At 44.8% G+C, this 14,715-nt stretch overlaps 2 protein-coding genes across 5 annotated transcripts; both read left to right on the plus strand.

Moving 5' to 3' along the window:
• Positions 1 to 1,284: 1,284 nt before the first annotated feature.
• LOC311011827 (mitochondrial adenyl nucleotide antiporter SLC25A24-like) lies at positions 1,285 to 5,911 on the plus strand. 2 transcript variants are annotated; one of them, XM_084006971.1, is made up of 10 exons: positions 1,285 to 1,674; positions 1,869 to 1,995; positions 2,124 to 2,211; positions 2,302 to 2,413; positions 3,278 to 3,433; positions 3,947 to 4,099; positions 4,192 to 4,299; positions 4,442 to 4,609; positions 4,698 to 4,848; positions 5,044 to 5,911. In XM_084006971.1, the coding sequence occupies exons 1-10, from the start codon at positions 1,495 to 1,497 to the stop codon at positions 5,223 to 5,225; spliced, it is 1,425 nt and encodes a 474-aa protein (XP_083863097.1). In that variant the 5' UTR covers positions 1,285 to 1,494; the 3' UTR covers positions 5,226 to 5,911. The 2 variants fall into 2 exon arrangements, with proteins under 2 accessions (XP_083863097.1, XP_083863096.1); XM_084006970.1 differs by having other exon boundaries at positions 1,286 to 1,674; positions 3,275 to 3,433.
• A 1,530-nt stretch (positions 5,912 to 7,441) lies between these two features.
• Positions 7,442 to 12,153, plus strand: prkab2 (protein kinase, AMP-activated, beta 2 non-catalytic subunit). Of its 3 annotated transcripts, XM_084008605.1 has the most exons (8): positions 7,442 to 7,587; positions 9,163 to 9,345; positions 9,478 to 9,629; positions 9,719 to 9,812; positions 9,973 to 10,087; positions 10,181 to 10,314; positions 10,410 to 10,478; positions 10,625 to 12,153. In XM_084008605.1, the coding sequence occupies exons 2-8, from the start codon at positions 9,187 to 9,189 to the stop codon at positions 10,700 to 10,702; spliced, it is 801 nt and encodes a 266-aa protein (XP_083864731.1). In that variant the 5' UTR covers positions 7,442 to 7,587; positions 9,163 to 9,186; the 3' UTR covers positions 10,703 to 12,153. The 3 variants fall into 3 exon arrangements, with proteins under 3 accessions (XP_083864731.1, XP_083864729.1, XP_083864730.1); XM_084008603.1 differs by having other exon boundaries at positions 9,973 to 10,314; XM_084008604.1 differs by having other exon boundaries at positions 7,452 to 7,587; positions 9,146 to 9,345; positions 9,973 to 10,314.
• Positions 12,154 to 14,715: the final 2,562 nt, after the last annotated feature.

Consider the following 14,715-nt stretch of genomic DNA (forward strand, 5'->3'; position numbering starts at 1 on the left):
AGAAGAAGAAGAAATGCAAAATAAGCACGTGACAACTCTGTTACTTATGGTGCAAGTGGCACCAGAATAAACGTGTAATCTGGGCAAAATAGAATGAATAGAATAGGTAGAATGTAACTCACATTTATCAAATTACCATTAAGTAGGCTACTTCCTACTTCAGTATTGTTTTATTTTCTTATCACTTTATAATTCTACTTCTTTTAAATTCCACTATTTGACTGCAAATTAAGATGTTTAGCCTACATATCAAACGTACAAAGAGCTCATAAAATATGACGTTTTGTTATAAATCAACCTGCCTATTTAGTTCAGATGAAACAATTAATTGATTAATCATGAAGCCAATTGTCAGAAGAAAAGAAAATATCTGGCAATTTCATGGTTCCAGCTTTTCAAATGTGAAGATGTATTACTTGTCATTTTTAATTATTTAGATTTTTAAATAATTCACATTTATTTCTAATAATTTTAGGTGTGGACGATTGGTTAGGCAAACCAGTGTTGTGAAAGTGTCACTGTGGGCTCTGAGTCATTGTGACATCATTTCCTTAATATTTTCCCAAGTTTTACAAACCACAAAATCAATTACTTAATTGAGAAAATAAGCATCAGATTAATCTATAATTTAAAAAAAAGTATATATTTAATTGCTGTCCTAAATACTTCAGCTCCACTGCAACCAAATACAACAGTAAATCATGAGCAGTAATGATATGATGTACAGGACAATCATACAGAACATTTCTTGTTCTGCATTGTGTAGGCCTATTTTACTGATTAAACTTAAATACTTTAACTTAATGCAGGACTTTTACTTTTAAGATAATTTATACGTAGGACATTGCATGCGGTATAAATTTGCATAAATGCATACATTTTGCATGTAAAATCTTAATCTGAAAAGCAGCAGTAGTAATGTGGATTCTGTTGAGTGGCCCAGAGAATGACTCCTCTCCTTGTGTGCACCAGGTACTGTATAAAATGGGAACCACATTGTTTGCGAGGAAACAGCGCCCTCGAGTGGCGAGCAGCGGTACCGCGCTATAGTGGTGGCTACATGTGTGAACACCCCCCCTCTACCGACACGTCCTGCTAGACGAGGAGATTAAATGTCCCGTATCATAACACCGTGACGTATCGGGGTGGAAATAAAGCAGATGCTGAAGTTCTCTGGGATCATAAACCGGATTATGCACACAGTTAATCTGGGGGCGGGTTATTTATTTCACCACTTTGGCTCTTCCGTTAAAAACATCGAGGTGCTACGTAGCCTTCGTTGCTCCGCCCCCGATTACTGCAGTCTGCCTGAACCGCTACGGAGGACACCTCTGCACGGGACCGTCTGCACACTGACGGAGAACCCCCCCCCCCTTCTACGTCGCCAACATCTGGATTTCATGGATGATTTCCAACATGCATATGGATTAACGGCCACATCCGGACTGCAGGGCGACTCCTCTCCACGACAGCTGCCTCCAGACCAGCCCCGCCATGTATCAGACGTTACGGACGCTCTTACTATCAAATGCCCGGTGCTGGGATGCGGACAGCCAGCGGTCCTACCAGGACCTGTTTGAGAGGCTCGATGCCAACAAAGACGGGAAGGTGGACGTCGCTGAACTACGAGCCGGCCTCAAGGCGATGGGCATTTTCCGCCAGGGTGCCGCACAGGTAAAACCCCTGAGGGTTCCATGGGGGTCCGGAGGAGTCTCAAGACTGGGCCTGCTCGTTCCGCACGGCATTCTTTAGTCGTGTGTGTGTGTGTGTGTGTGTGTGTGTGTGTGTGTGTGTGTGTGTGTGTGTGTGTGTGAGAGAGAGTCACCCTACACTACTGCAACGATCAGATCTCCTCTCCTTCTCTGCAGAAGATCGTGTCGTCCGGTGACCAGAACAAAGATGGGAGTCTCGACTTCAACGAGTTCAGCAAATATTTGAAGGAGCACGAGAAGAAGCTGCGGCTGACATTCAAGAGTCTGGACAGAAACAACGATGGTAGGGGATGAGTGGCGCCGCTCCTCATCCTAAACACACACCGACACCTCCAGTGAATGTTTACCAAACCACACATCCTCTGTTTTCTACTGCAACATACGTGTGTTTGGCTCTTTGTTATGTGACAGGACGCATTGATGCCTCAGAGATCCAGCAGTCCCTCGCAGAGCTGGGCATGGATCTCAGCAGAGAGAATGCCCAGAAGATATTACACAGGTTGGACCTCCACTTGTATCATAGTGTTGAACGCTTCATATGTTCTTATAATGATGGATGGTGGCTTAACTGGTTTGTGCGTCTCCTCAGTATGGACATCGATGGGACCATGATGGTGGACTGGAACGAGTGGAGGGAACACTTCCTGTTCTGCCCTGCTCACAACCTGGAGGAGATCATACGCTACTGGAGACACTCCTCGGTACTGGACACACACACACACACACACACACACACACACACACACACACACACACACACACACACACACACACACACACAATGTTAAATGATTTTATCTGCAGTCCACATTTGGCCGGCGGCTTTAACAGATTAGAGCGTCCAATTGAATGAGGTCACAGCTCTGCGCTCTGGCTCCCTCAGCTCGCTCCTCCACGTCGTCTTAGTGAATAAAAGATGTCATTGTCCAGGGATTTGAGCTACACTGTGCCTGTCTTTTGTAGCTACATGTTTTCGAAATCTTTGCTGCACATTGATGGTGTCTGAGGTAATAAAACCGGACCGAACTGCATTCTCAGACCTCAGACGTGCCGCAGGAGTGACTGCAGGACACACAACTAGACACACAACTAGTCCCTGCAGAGTTGCATTCAATTGTCAACGCAGCTTTGTCAAAAACAGCTTCACGCTTTTGGGAAAACATTGGCTGAGTGTATCTGAAACGGCTAAGGTGAAGCTATGATTCCATGGAGGTTCTTCACTGGTCTTTACTTCCTGCCATCTTTATGTTCGAGGTTTTGTAAACATTGTCCTCTCTCTGTGTACAGCTGGTGATTTAGCAAGGTTAGAGAAACCGGTCGCTGCATCGCTGTGCAAATAGACCTAAAGAAAAGAAGAAGTGCTTTTAGGCCTGTGGAGTTTTTTTTAGTCACATTGACAACCACACAAACAGACTATGTGACATACGCCTTCCCGAAAGAGAGACACAACTCAGTGTGCTATTATTGTGCTCTAAGACATCCTAAACTGAGTATGTGTGTTTACAGCCCTAGTGGGAGCGTTTAAAAAGGGATGTGAGCAGATGTGTTTCTGTAATCCCGAGCAGCTGGACATAGGTGACAGTCTCACCATCCCAGACGAGTTCACGGAGGAGGAGAAGAGCTCGGGCGGCTGGTGGAAGCAGCTCGCTGCAGGTGCGGTGGCGGGGTCCGTCTCCCGCACCGGTACGGCCCCTCTGGACAGGATGAAAGTCTTCATGCAGGTGAAACACACCAAACGACAAATGTATTCTTTCCTGAGGGTGAACATGGTGATTGATTGATTGGAATTCTTTATTGACACACGTACAAAGCATACATATGTACATTGTGTCAAAAGAATAACACAAAAAGCCCGTAGGCTGATTTCCAGTGTGGTCCCATGGTAGTGTAAGCATGTTTATTAGTACAGGTGTCTTAAAGGTAATGTACATGTATGTGAGGGAACATGGTTAAAGTAAAATAAAAGACATTCCAATCACACTTTCACCATTCATATTAACATTTTAAACAAACTAACAAAGAAACATAATAACCCTGTGGCTGCTCAACCATTTATTTAAGGCCGTCTTCAAACTGTCAACAGATACAATAGTCTTCATATTAGCGGGTATTCCTTAAAACTGAAGCTGAGTATATAAAGAGCCCTTTCCCATGCAACATCTGAATAACACCAGATCTGGGGTCTTATTGTGGGTTCATGTGTGATGAATGAAACTTTGATGTTTTCGCTGCAGGTTCATTCTTCGAAGGCCAACCGGATAAGCCTGGTAGGGGGCTTCAAGCAGATGATCTCAGAGGGGGGTCTGACGTCACTGTGGAGGGGAAACGGGATCAACGTTCTGAAGATCGCACCTGAGACAGCAATCAAATTCATGGCTTATGAACAGGTAAGCTCTGAAATGCACATCTGCTGCTATTTATAATATTACAAATGTTTGGATTCACATCCTTTATGTATCTTCTTGCGTGTGTTCTGCAGTTTAAGAAGTTGTTAACATCAGAGGGCAAAAAGATTGAGACACACCAGAGGTTTATGGCTGGCTCTCTGGCCGGGGCCACAGCACAGACGGTCATCTACCCAATGGAGGTAAGACAACCCATGGCTGCACTCCAAATAGTATACTTTATATGTAAACTTGTTTCATGGGTATCTGAATGCAAAATAAAAAGGAAATCAGCGTTTGTATGATAATCTGTTCCTCAGTTCTTCTCTACTTCCTGTCCCTAAGGTATTGAAAACTAGACTGACCCTGAGGAAAACGGGCCAGTTTTCAGGAATGTTTGATTGTGCCAAGAAGATCCTGAGACATGAGGGTATCAAGGCTTTCTACAAGGGCTACATTCCAAATTTAGTGGGCATCATTCCCTACGCCGGGATCGACCTCGCTGTGTATGAGGTATGTACTCCCTCTGTTGTGGTACTTCACTTGGTGTGCACAATCAGATGCACAATCAGATGAAGGATTTCTCCCATGTGTGTCTCAGACTCTGAAGAACACGTGGTTGTCGCACCACTCCAAAGACTCGGCTAACCCAGGAGTCCTGGTGCTGGTGGCCTGCGGGACCATCTCCAGTACCTGTGGCCAGCTGGCCAGCTATCCACTCGCACTTGTGCGCACGAGGATGCAGGCGCAAGGTAGTCTGACATCCAGCAGCAGTGATGACAAAACTTCATGGCATGTCTTGACTTGTATGATAATTAGGCAAGAATGCTTCTGTGGTGACAAAACTCTGTAAGAGGCACGGGTCCAGCCCACATAATAATAAGTGTAGGCCTCTAACATACAGTGCACGTGTAACACTGCCTCTCTAACTCACTTCTTCTCCGCAGCGTCTCTGGACGCGTCCGATCAGCCCTCCATGAGCAGCCTGATGAAGAAGATCGTAGCCAAAAACGGCTTTTTCGGACTTTACCGGGGCATCTTGCCAAACTTCATGAAAGTCATTCCCGCTGTCAGCATTAGCTATGTGGTTTACGAATACATGAAGACTGGCTTAGGGATTTCCAAATGATGCTTCAAGCAAGTGGAAAAAAAGAATATTCATTTTCCAGACTTGGAAAAAGCCTGAAGTAACTCCAGAAAACCTACGGAGCATGAAGTCCGCCAGCTGGAACAGTTCAGCTGATGAGAAGAAGTACGTTTCCCACTGAGGGTCATCTGTCAGTAGCTGAAGCATTTATCCTTTTTTGCTGAGCATGCTTTCATTTTCATCCTATTACTACACATAACGCGAAATATGTACTCCGTCCAAAGCAAGAGTCTACATAAATATAGTACTGTACTAAATACATGCAAACATAACATCCTTCTGTTAATCTTTTAAAAGTGCTAGCTCATCAGGACAAACTGCATTTCCTTTTGATAACAAAAATAATCGTTTCTGGAGCTGAACCAATGAAGATACAGCAGTCAATGGTCTTATTTTTTAGCTAAAATGACACTAAGCCAGTTTAAATGTGGAAGTCGACACCATTTAGAGGTAATCAAACACTTTTCTAAGTTGATAACAGCTGCCTCTAGTGGGACATCGGTTCCAGTCAGCAGCTGTCAACTAAAAATAACTTGCTCTGAAAAAAATCAATAACGTGTAAACACTGGAATACTATGTGCATGAAGACAAATGCATCTTGTGCAATATGAAAACCACTAAATCTGTGTTATTTGATAATCATTTAAACGTGCCTTAAAGCCACTCAATGTGAACTCTCTGTTTTTCTGGTTATTTCTGGGTTTAAATGACCGTTACTACTCTGTAACATGGAAACACTTTAATAACTCTCACTTCTCCTTTAAAGACACCAAGACTTTCACTCTCACACACACACACACACACACACACACACACACACACACACACACACACACACACACACACACACACACACACACACACACAGTTTGTCTGCTATTCAGTGTGTGACATTCACAGCTACCATGGAAGATGACATTGGGCCCATTGTCTTCATTATAACTCACATCAAGGTGGAGTTTAAGAAGGGAAATGGGTCTAGAACTGAACACTTGAGAACATGGGTTCAGGTGGTGGTTGGAACGTCACTGAGGTGTGTTAACAGCGCCACCTAGTGGTTCACAAAGAAAAAGCACATGGACACATTTACATGCTTTACTGATATTTTAGCAGAGCACAAGTGTCATAACATCAATTTTCTTCTTTAAGCATGCTCGTTTTAGAGGTACTAGAATTATTAATTATTATGTTTTCACCATTTTAATTTGATTACATTGATTATGCAAAAGTAATAATTATATTTCTTTCAGGATACAGTAGTAATATAAATGCTCCCCCGAAAGGTTTGCATCTTAATGAAATTAATTTAGCTGGTCAATTTTTTTCTGGAAAGTTACGTGTAGACATAAAACGATAGAATACTGGTTTGTATATGAACCCTCCCCTGTTGGGCTGACTGGTGTAGAGGAGCCCAACACTCCTCCAGGAGATCCCAACACTCCACCAGGAGACCCCAACACTCCTCCAGGAGACCCCGACACTCCACCAGGAGACCCCAACACTCCACCAGGAGACCCCAACACTCCTCCAGGAGACCCCAACACTCCTCCAGGGGACCCCAACACTCCTCCAGGAGATCCCAACACTCCACCAGGGGACCCCAACACTCCTCCAGGAGACCCCAACACTCCACCAGGAGATCCCAACACTCCTCCAGGGGACCCCAACACTCCACCAGGAGATCCCAACACTCCACCAGGAGACCCCAACACTCCTCCAGGAGACCCCAACACTCCTCCAGGGGACCCCAACACTCCTCCAGGAGATCCCAACACTCCACCAGGGGACCCCAACACTCCTCCAGGAGACCCCAACACTCCACCAGGAGATCCCAACACTCCTCCAGGGGACCCCAACACTCCACCAGGAGATCCCAACACTCCTCCAGGGGACCCCAACACTCCACCAGGAGACCCCAACACTCCACCAGGGGACCCCAACACTCCACCAGGAGATCCCAACACTCCTCCAGGGGACCCCAACACTCCACCAGGAGACCCCAACACTCCTCCAGGGGACCCCAACACTCCACCAGGAGACCCCAACACGACGGGGCATTTTGTCTGAATGTAGTTTAAATGAAAAACATACCTAGCAGGTTATACTACCGCACATACGCCAATCTCCCTGTATCACTAGTAAACTAACGCGACCTTCAGCCTGCTGATTTTAATTGTCCCACTAAGTCTGTCCCTCGCCGCGCGCCGTAGTTGGGCCGCCGCCACCGCCGCGCTCGCGCTGCCGCAGTTGGAACCGGACTGAAAACAAACGACGACAGCAGCTGGTATCGGTGAGGTGATCGGCTCCGTTGTTACCGACGTCACGTGGTGACGTTCTCGTCTCGGTGAGCATAATTGACGATGGCGTCGTAAATAAGAGCGAAAACTCGAAAGCGCGTTGGGCTCGGTGTTATACAGTAACAGCTGGCTAGCAGCGAGCTAACTGGAAGCTAAAAATATTCCCTGCCGAAGTGATCCGGGGCGGGCGCAGCTGAACGCGGGGGGGGGGGGGGGGGGGGGGGGGGGGGGGGGTTAGGGTTAGGGTTAGGTATAGGGTTAGGGTTAGGGTTATGCTAACATTATATCTGAATGTTGGGCAGTAAGACCGTGCTGCTCGTTGAGGACCGGCGGGCGTTAAGAAAAATGCGTTAAGATGGTGTTTAATATTTATAAATCAACCACACGTCACATTTCGAGTGTGTATTTCCTGCAGTTTGTGCCTCACATGTTGTTCTATATTGTCAAAATGTATACAGAGACTCTTTTTTCCAAGTAAACCCCCCCATGTACATCTAAAACAGTATGGACTCTCAATCACATGGCTAGGAAGACAGGAGGAAGTGGATCCAGCTAAGGATGCATTTCCAACCTCAATCAGCCTCCAAGCCACTAAATGTGAAATGCTCTGATTGGGTTCAGCCCGTCTAGCTGCCAGTCTGTCCCTTCTGGTTCCAGGCTGCAAGACCCACGAAGGCAAGGCACTCCAATCAGCATCAACAATGCAATCATTAGTGAGACAAACCCCAGATAATAACACATTAGGCCCCCACTGGGCCATTAGATCTTGTCATCTGTTGTTGAGGGTGTGTTGAGGGTTTGCATTGATTTTACATCAAAACAAACAAAGCATCATGTGGTTCTGAAGGTTACTTCATCAAGCTTCTTATTACATTTACAGACTTCTAGAAAGTGTTGCAGCCTGGCTCAAAGGCCAGAAACTAATGGCAGTTCACCACATCCCTCCTGTAATGAACACTTTGCCTACCAAATGACCCATTAGAGTCTCCTGCACTCATTACAGCAGCAGGCTCGTTATAATGTAACACCAGGCGAGCAGCCGGGTCACACAAACACTCCCCAGAACAATTAGCATTATAGCTGCACACAGCCACCAAAACCAGCCTACTCACCCACACTCATCCACGTCTCCCAGACAAGCAGGAAGTCAATCACCAAATAAGGTGCACCTGCCCACAAGGAGCAGTCTAAACAAGCCGAACCAACAGATCTAAACCAGGTGAATCACGTTGGGACCAGCCCCCATTTGTAACATGAAGACCAGGAGACGAGTTAAAAGTAGTGAAACAAAACCATTTATTTCTCGACCCAAAAGAACCAAACACATTTGGAAGGTCAGTGAGCAGTAGTGTGTGTGTGTGAAAATGTCCAACTCTAATGAAGCAGCAGCTGTCTGTTCCTGTGACGAGCTTTTATACCTGGAGCCCTAATCAGGCTCAGGTGTGGCTCATCGGGGAACTCAGACCCCTACTGGACAGAAGGGGTCATCACGTGAAATCAACACCAAATATTACGTTGTTCAGTACTGATGCATTTACTTTCTGAATGGCTGGATCACAATGAAGTTAGTCCATCTTGTATGTTTGTGGCCAAACATATATGAAGTGGGCTTTTCTTTCCAGGAGCGCCATAAACACTGAGGCATCATGGGTAATACGAGTGACAGGGTGTCTGGAGAACGCCATGGAGCCAAGGCTCACCGCTCCGACAGCAGCGGCAGTCACAAAGACCAAGAACCCAGCAGCAAGATGGTGGACAGCACAGACGACCCCAACATCTTCAACACCCATGGGCCAGAGTCCAAGGTACTGTTGGGAAATACATATATACACATATACTGGTTCTGCTGGGATAGCTTTCAGATTTATCTGCCATTTGTTGGATAGGATTCAGAAAAAAAACGAATTGTAGTTGAAATCTGAATGAATTGATTTCAGGCGGTAGGAGAGAAAGAATCCGATCTGGGTGACCAGGTGAAAACTGGTCGTCAGGCTCGACCCACGGTCATCCGCTGGGCTGGAGGGGGGAAGGAGGTCTACATCGCTGGTTCCTTTAACAACTGGAGCACCAAGATACCACTAAATAAGAGGTCAGCATGTGTTAATGTCTCATAGCGATCCCATGGGAAATGCTCAGTTGATCCATGCCCAGTAACTGTTTCTTTTCCTTTCTCCAAAGCCACAATGACTTTGTAGCAATCCTGGACCTGCCAGAAGGAGAGCACCAGTATAAGTTTTTTGTAGATGGACAGTGGGTTCATGATTCCTCAGAGGTACATCAGTGTTATTTGATTGTTATCTTAAAGAAAGTTAAGTTCCAGACCCTTTTTTATGCGCTTTGGCACACTATAAAGACATCCAATTATAAACATGAAAGGATTGTGACCTCCTTAGGAAATACAGATACTTTCTTAAAACATTTCTCTGTTGCAGGCGGTTGTCACTAGTCAGCTCGGCACAATCAACAACCTGATCCAGGTGAAGAAGTCCGACTTTGAGGTGTTTGACGCCCTGCACGTGGACTCGTTGGAGTGCTCAGACACATCAGGTCAGCTTACGTCCCAACTGCTTTGCTATGGAAGGTTAAATGGAGCCTTGAAGCCCTGTCAGCGGTGTGTTCATGGCCGCCGTGTGTTTGCAGATCTGTCCAGCTCCCCTCCAGGTCCATACGGGCAGGAACAGTACGTCTTCAGACCCGAGGAGCATTTCAAAGCCCCGCCGATACTCCCTCCTCACCTCCTCCAAGTCATTCTCAACAAGGACACCAATATATCCGTCAGTGCCTCCATCTGTCATCCACAATCCCCATTTAACACATATCAGTTTACACAGTTGCTTTTGTGTTTTTGACTTGTCCTCTCTGTTGGCAGTGTGACCCCGCCCTGCTGCCTGAACCCAACCATGTCATGCTGAACCACCTTTACGCCCTCTCCATAAAGGTCGGTTCTCTGCTAACACCTGACATACGTTTTGCTCCCTGATATTGCAACTTTGTGAGCAACACATCTCTTTTGAATTGAAGCATCTCATGTTTAGCTCCGTTGGTTCGATCCCTCTAATGGCAGCTTGCCCTTGTGTTGTGCAGGATGGCGTGATGGTGCTGAGTGCGACTCACAGATACAAGAAGAAGTACGTCACCTCGCTGCTTTACAAGCCCATCTAAACCTCAACTCGCTGCTCCGCGGTGCTTTTAGAGAGAAGCTTGTTTGTATTTTTGCTGGGGTTTCTTTTTTCAGTATCATCACATTTAGCCAAATCTTGCACTGAAACAAGTTTACAGGCGGGCTGATAGGCCAGTGGCTGCGACTGGCTTGGGTTTTTATCTTCTATATACACAGGGCGCTGAAAAGAAGTAGCAACGTGTGTCTGAGAGCTGAAAACCATTCTGTTCACCTGTAACGCCTACAGACAGATTAGAGTCTAAATCACTGTGTGTTTGAGTGTTTGCTGCACATTGTGAACATATGCATGCCCGTGTGGAAAAGCAGGAAGACGGTGATCTGTGAGGGATCAGTGTCTTTCATTCTCCTAACGTGAGGGCTTTTGAATGTTCTTGATGTGAATCGACAGATGTTAAAGTGCTGCGTTGTCATTACGTTTCAAACTAACTGACCTGACTGCATTTAGAGGCGAGTGCATGTGGAGTAACGGGCCGAGCAGACGTGGCATTGGTAGAACATGAAATGCAATAGTGCTGCAAAGAGAACTGAACTCGTAAGTTTGATGAACAGGAACGGGATGAGGAGTGAACCATATCTTATATCAGTACATATAAATACATTATTGAATGTCTCCCGGTTCAGCCGTCATTCAGTGGAATCTATAGCAGGAACTAAACTACCATTAATAGTCACGATAGAGGGAGAACTTACCTGCTTCAATGGGAACTGGAGGTCAAAGGTCGATGCTTAGTTCTGCTGTTGCCTTCATCTTGACATGACTTTGCGAGCACTTTAACCATCCTGTGAACAGGAGCGTTGATATAAGCTTTTAACTGCAGCGTAGCTTCTCGGCGTTACAGAACCCCACTTGTGCTTTTCCTTCTTTAGATATGACGACTTTGCAGTGCTTGATATGCGTGTGCATCTGTATCGAGTTTAATTTATCAAATATGCACCGTATGTATCCGGTACACGGAGGCGTGGACGATGACACGCTGGAACCCGCTGCTTTGCACGCGTTGATGCGTCTGCAGCTGTACGACACGTTTGGTGAGTGTGGTGCACATTCAGCAGCAGATCAACCGCATTCAGATGAATTTACAGGAGATAGTTGCCATGAATTTAATTGTTGTACAATGTTTGCTAACGTGTGTTCTTCACAGTATAACTGTTTGAAATAATCTGTACTTTGAGGTATAGTGGCTTTGAAAGGTATTTTTGTCAAGTACAGTATGTATCAGTGGTTGATACTGACTTTCATAAATCAACTAGACAGTAGAAGGTATTTTGTGAATGTTGAGCCTGTAGCCATGGAGTGCTGTGGTGTTTTGAGGCTAAAACCAAAACTTGAATTTTACAAAACCGTTTCATGAATGTTTTAAAATGCAGAACCAGTGTGATGAACTCACTGTACAAAGTTTTACTTGTTTGCAAATAAACAGAGGGCATGCTGGTCCGAATTCCTGTCTGTTTTTTCTGTCTGGTGTAAGAAACAGGATTTGTGTGTAAAGAACACAAAGATACACACTTTAATCTCCTAGCAGCAGTCAGAAGCTAATGGGGATCCAAACAATACATGAGCAGTTCAATAAACCACACAAGCTTTTTGAGTTTTATTTATTCTTTCTCAAAATCTTTCATTGATAAATCGCCAACACAGCAAACCGTTAACTGTCATCAGAGACAGGATCCATACGAGTCCTGTATCGGCTTTCTAGTTCATCATGCCCATACTCAGAAAAAGCTGCTTTCCCATCACATAAAAGCTGCACCAATCAAATAGCACTATATACATACGCAACTCAAGACCAACAGTACATCGTTTCAAACTGCCGTTCCATTCCCTTCATAAGAACAAGTAGCAAAAAGGCTTTGTTGACGCTCTTACAAGGTGCTTTGTGGATCTATCTTCACAATCTTTCCAGTCATTGGCTTTTATTTTTTTACAGTAGACAATTCTTCAAAACGTTTCCCTTTTTAAATTTCCAAAGGAAATATCAAACTTTTTATCACCGTTAAAATACAACGTTTGTCTTTTTCTGAAGGCTCGAGCGCAAACAAAACCTAATTTGGCAAATCTCAGGTGGACGAACGCTAGTTCACGGCCTTTTCTACCACGAGAGCAGAGTGAAGAAGCTCCCAAGCTACTAAATGTAAAGGCAAGCGAAGCGAACACGAATCAGAGCTGTGTTGTACATGGATGTGTTCAGTGACTTAGATATCATGAAGGCATAGTTTGTGATCTCTTATCAGCCTACGTGACTAATTGAATCAAAGACAGACTCCTCTAACACACTGCATATAAATCATACAGCAGGACGTGAACGCAGCAAACAGTCCTGTAATACAATGATGTTTGACATCAAAATAAAACATATAAAGCTATTGCACAGCTACCCAGAAAATCAACTTTGCAAAAAGCAAATGTTGGATGTTTTCACACACACACACACACACACGCACACGCACACGCACACGCACACACACACACACTCATACAACAAAAGCGGGTTATTTACAGCATAAATGGCAAATGTACAGCAACAACACATCAAACTAAATGTGTTATAAGTGAGTGAATTGAAGAACCATGATCCCACCAGTAGCCTGCCAAAGTTTGCATCACCTATAAGAACTTAATCACCTGTATTGCCGTTGCCATGGGAATGCTAAGACGGCCTGAACCAAGAGAAATAACATAAAGACATACAGCTTATAGCCACGAGGGATAAATCCACTCTGTTGAGTTTTGGTCCAAAGAAAAGGAGCTCACGTCGGTCGCACAATTAGAAATATACTGAACCAGCTGTCTAACGGTTACCGTCTGTGGTTCTGGAGGCCCTCGGAGAGAAGACGCCTCGGTGTCCCCCGCGGTCTGACCAGACCCGGGTTTGTCATTCGCATGGAGAAGGCAAAGTGAAGTAAGAGTTCAAAGTTCAAACTTTGGCAAGTATTGGTAACCCACTGTTCCATAGCTCAGATTTTAAAATCTCTGTCATGCATCAACACTCTGTAAAAAGCACAATCGCAACACTGATCGTGTCCTAACGTTAGTATGAGTGTGACTAATAATCCAGTGTCAAGCGAAGAAATGATCAAAAAAACACCCGGTGCAGTGTAATCATTCAAGAAACATCATTATTGCACATGCTCGTATGAGAACTCCTGCAGAGGAGCTTGAATACGCGTTTAGCCTGGTTCCATTTGAGCACTTGAACCTCTTTTCAGTTTTACATATTTTAGTCTACATCCTGCTAAGAAATCACCAGAATGTTCAAAGTCTAGAGAATCTAATCCCCGGTTTTCACCGATTAGTTCAAATTCAGTCGGTCGGTGCCAAGCAAGCATCGTTAGGACCCTTAAAGAGGAGGCTCGTGGCTGAAATGGAACTTTTCTCTGGCTTTTATTCTGCTATTCGGAACCGTTGGCTGATGGCTGACAAAGCACTCATAAGCTTCCACCACAAATGCAACTAGTAGTACTAGCAGTGATCGCCAACCTCCTCTACATTCTTCATCTGTGGGTAGTGATGCATTGTGGGTGTCATTGTTCTTTGCATTGCATTTGCAAAAAAATGTCCTTTTTCATAAAAGTTCCACGAGAAGTAAACTTGCATTTCTGTGGCAGTCAACGTATTGTCTCCGAGTGAACCGTTTTTGATCTAACACACACACACACACACATATATATATATATACATATATAAATATATATACCGGTATGTGTGTGTGTGTGTGTACGCGTGTGCAGAATTCCTCTCTCAAGCCACGATTAAACATGCATGAACATCTATTCCGTCCACAGGCTGACTCTAAAAAGAGGATGCTCTTAGATACAGATCAGAGGGTGTGGTTTAGAAACGTCCTTTTTTAACCTTTAAAGTTCAATTTATTCAAGTCTACGGTTAATTAAAAAAAAATATCAGGTACATTTATTCTGAAAGTTTCTGCAATATAACTCATAAAACCGAAATGCCTTTACTGAAACCAGATTGAGACGACACACCTGGTCTGAG

Source organism: Eutrigla gurnardus, assembly GCF_963514095.1.
Source record: "Eutrigla gurnardus genome assembly, chromosome: 4".
Classification (NCBI taxonomy): Eukaryota; Metazoa; Chordata; class Actinopteri; order Perciformes; family Triglidae; genus Eutrigla; species Eutrigla gurnardus.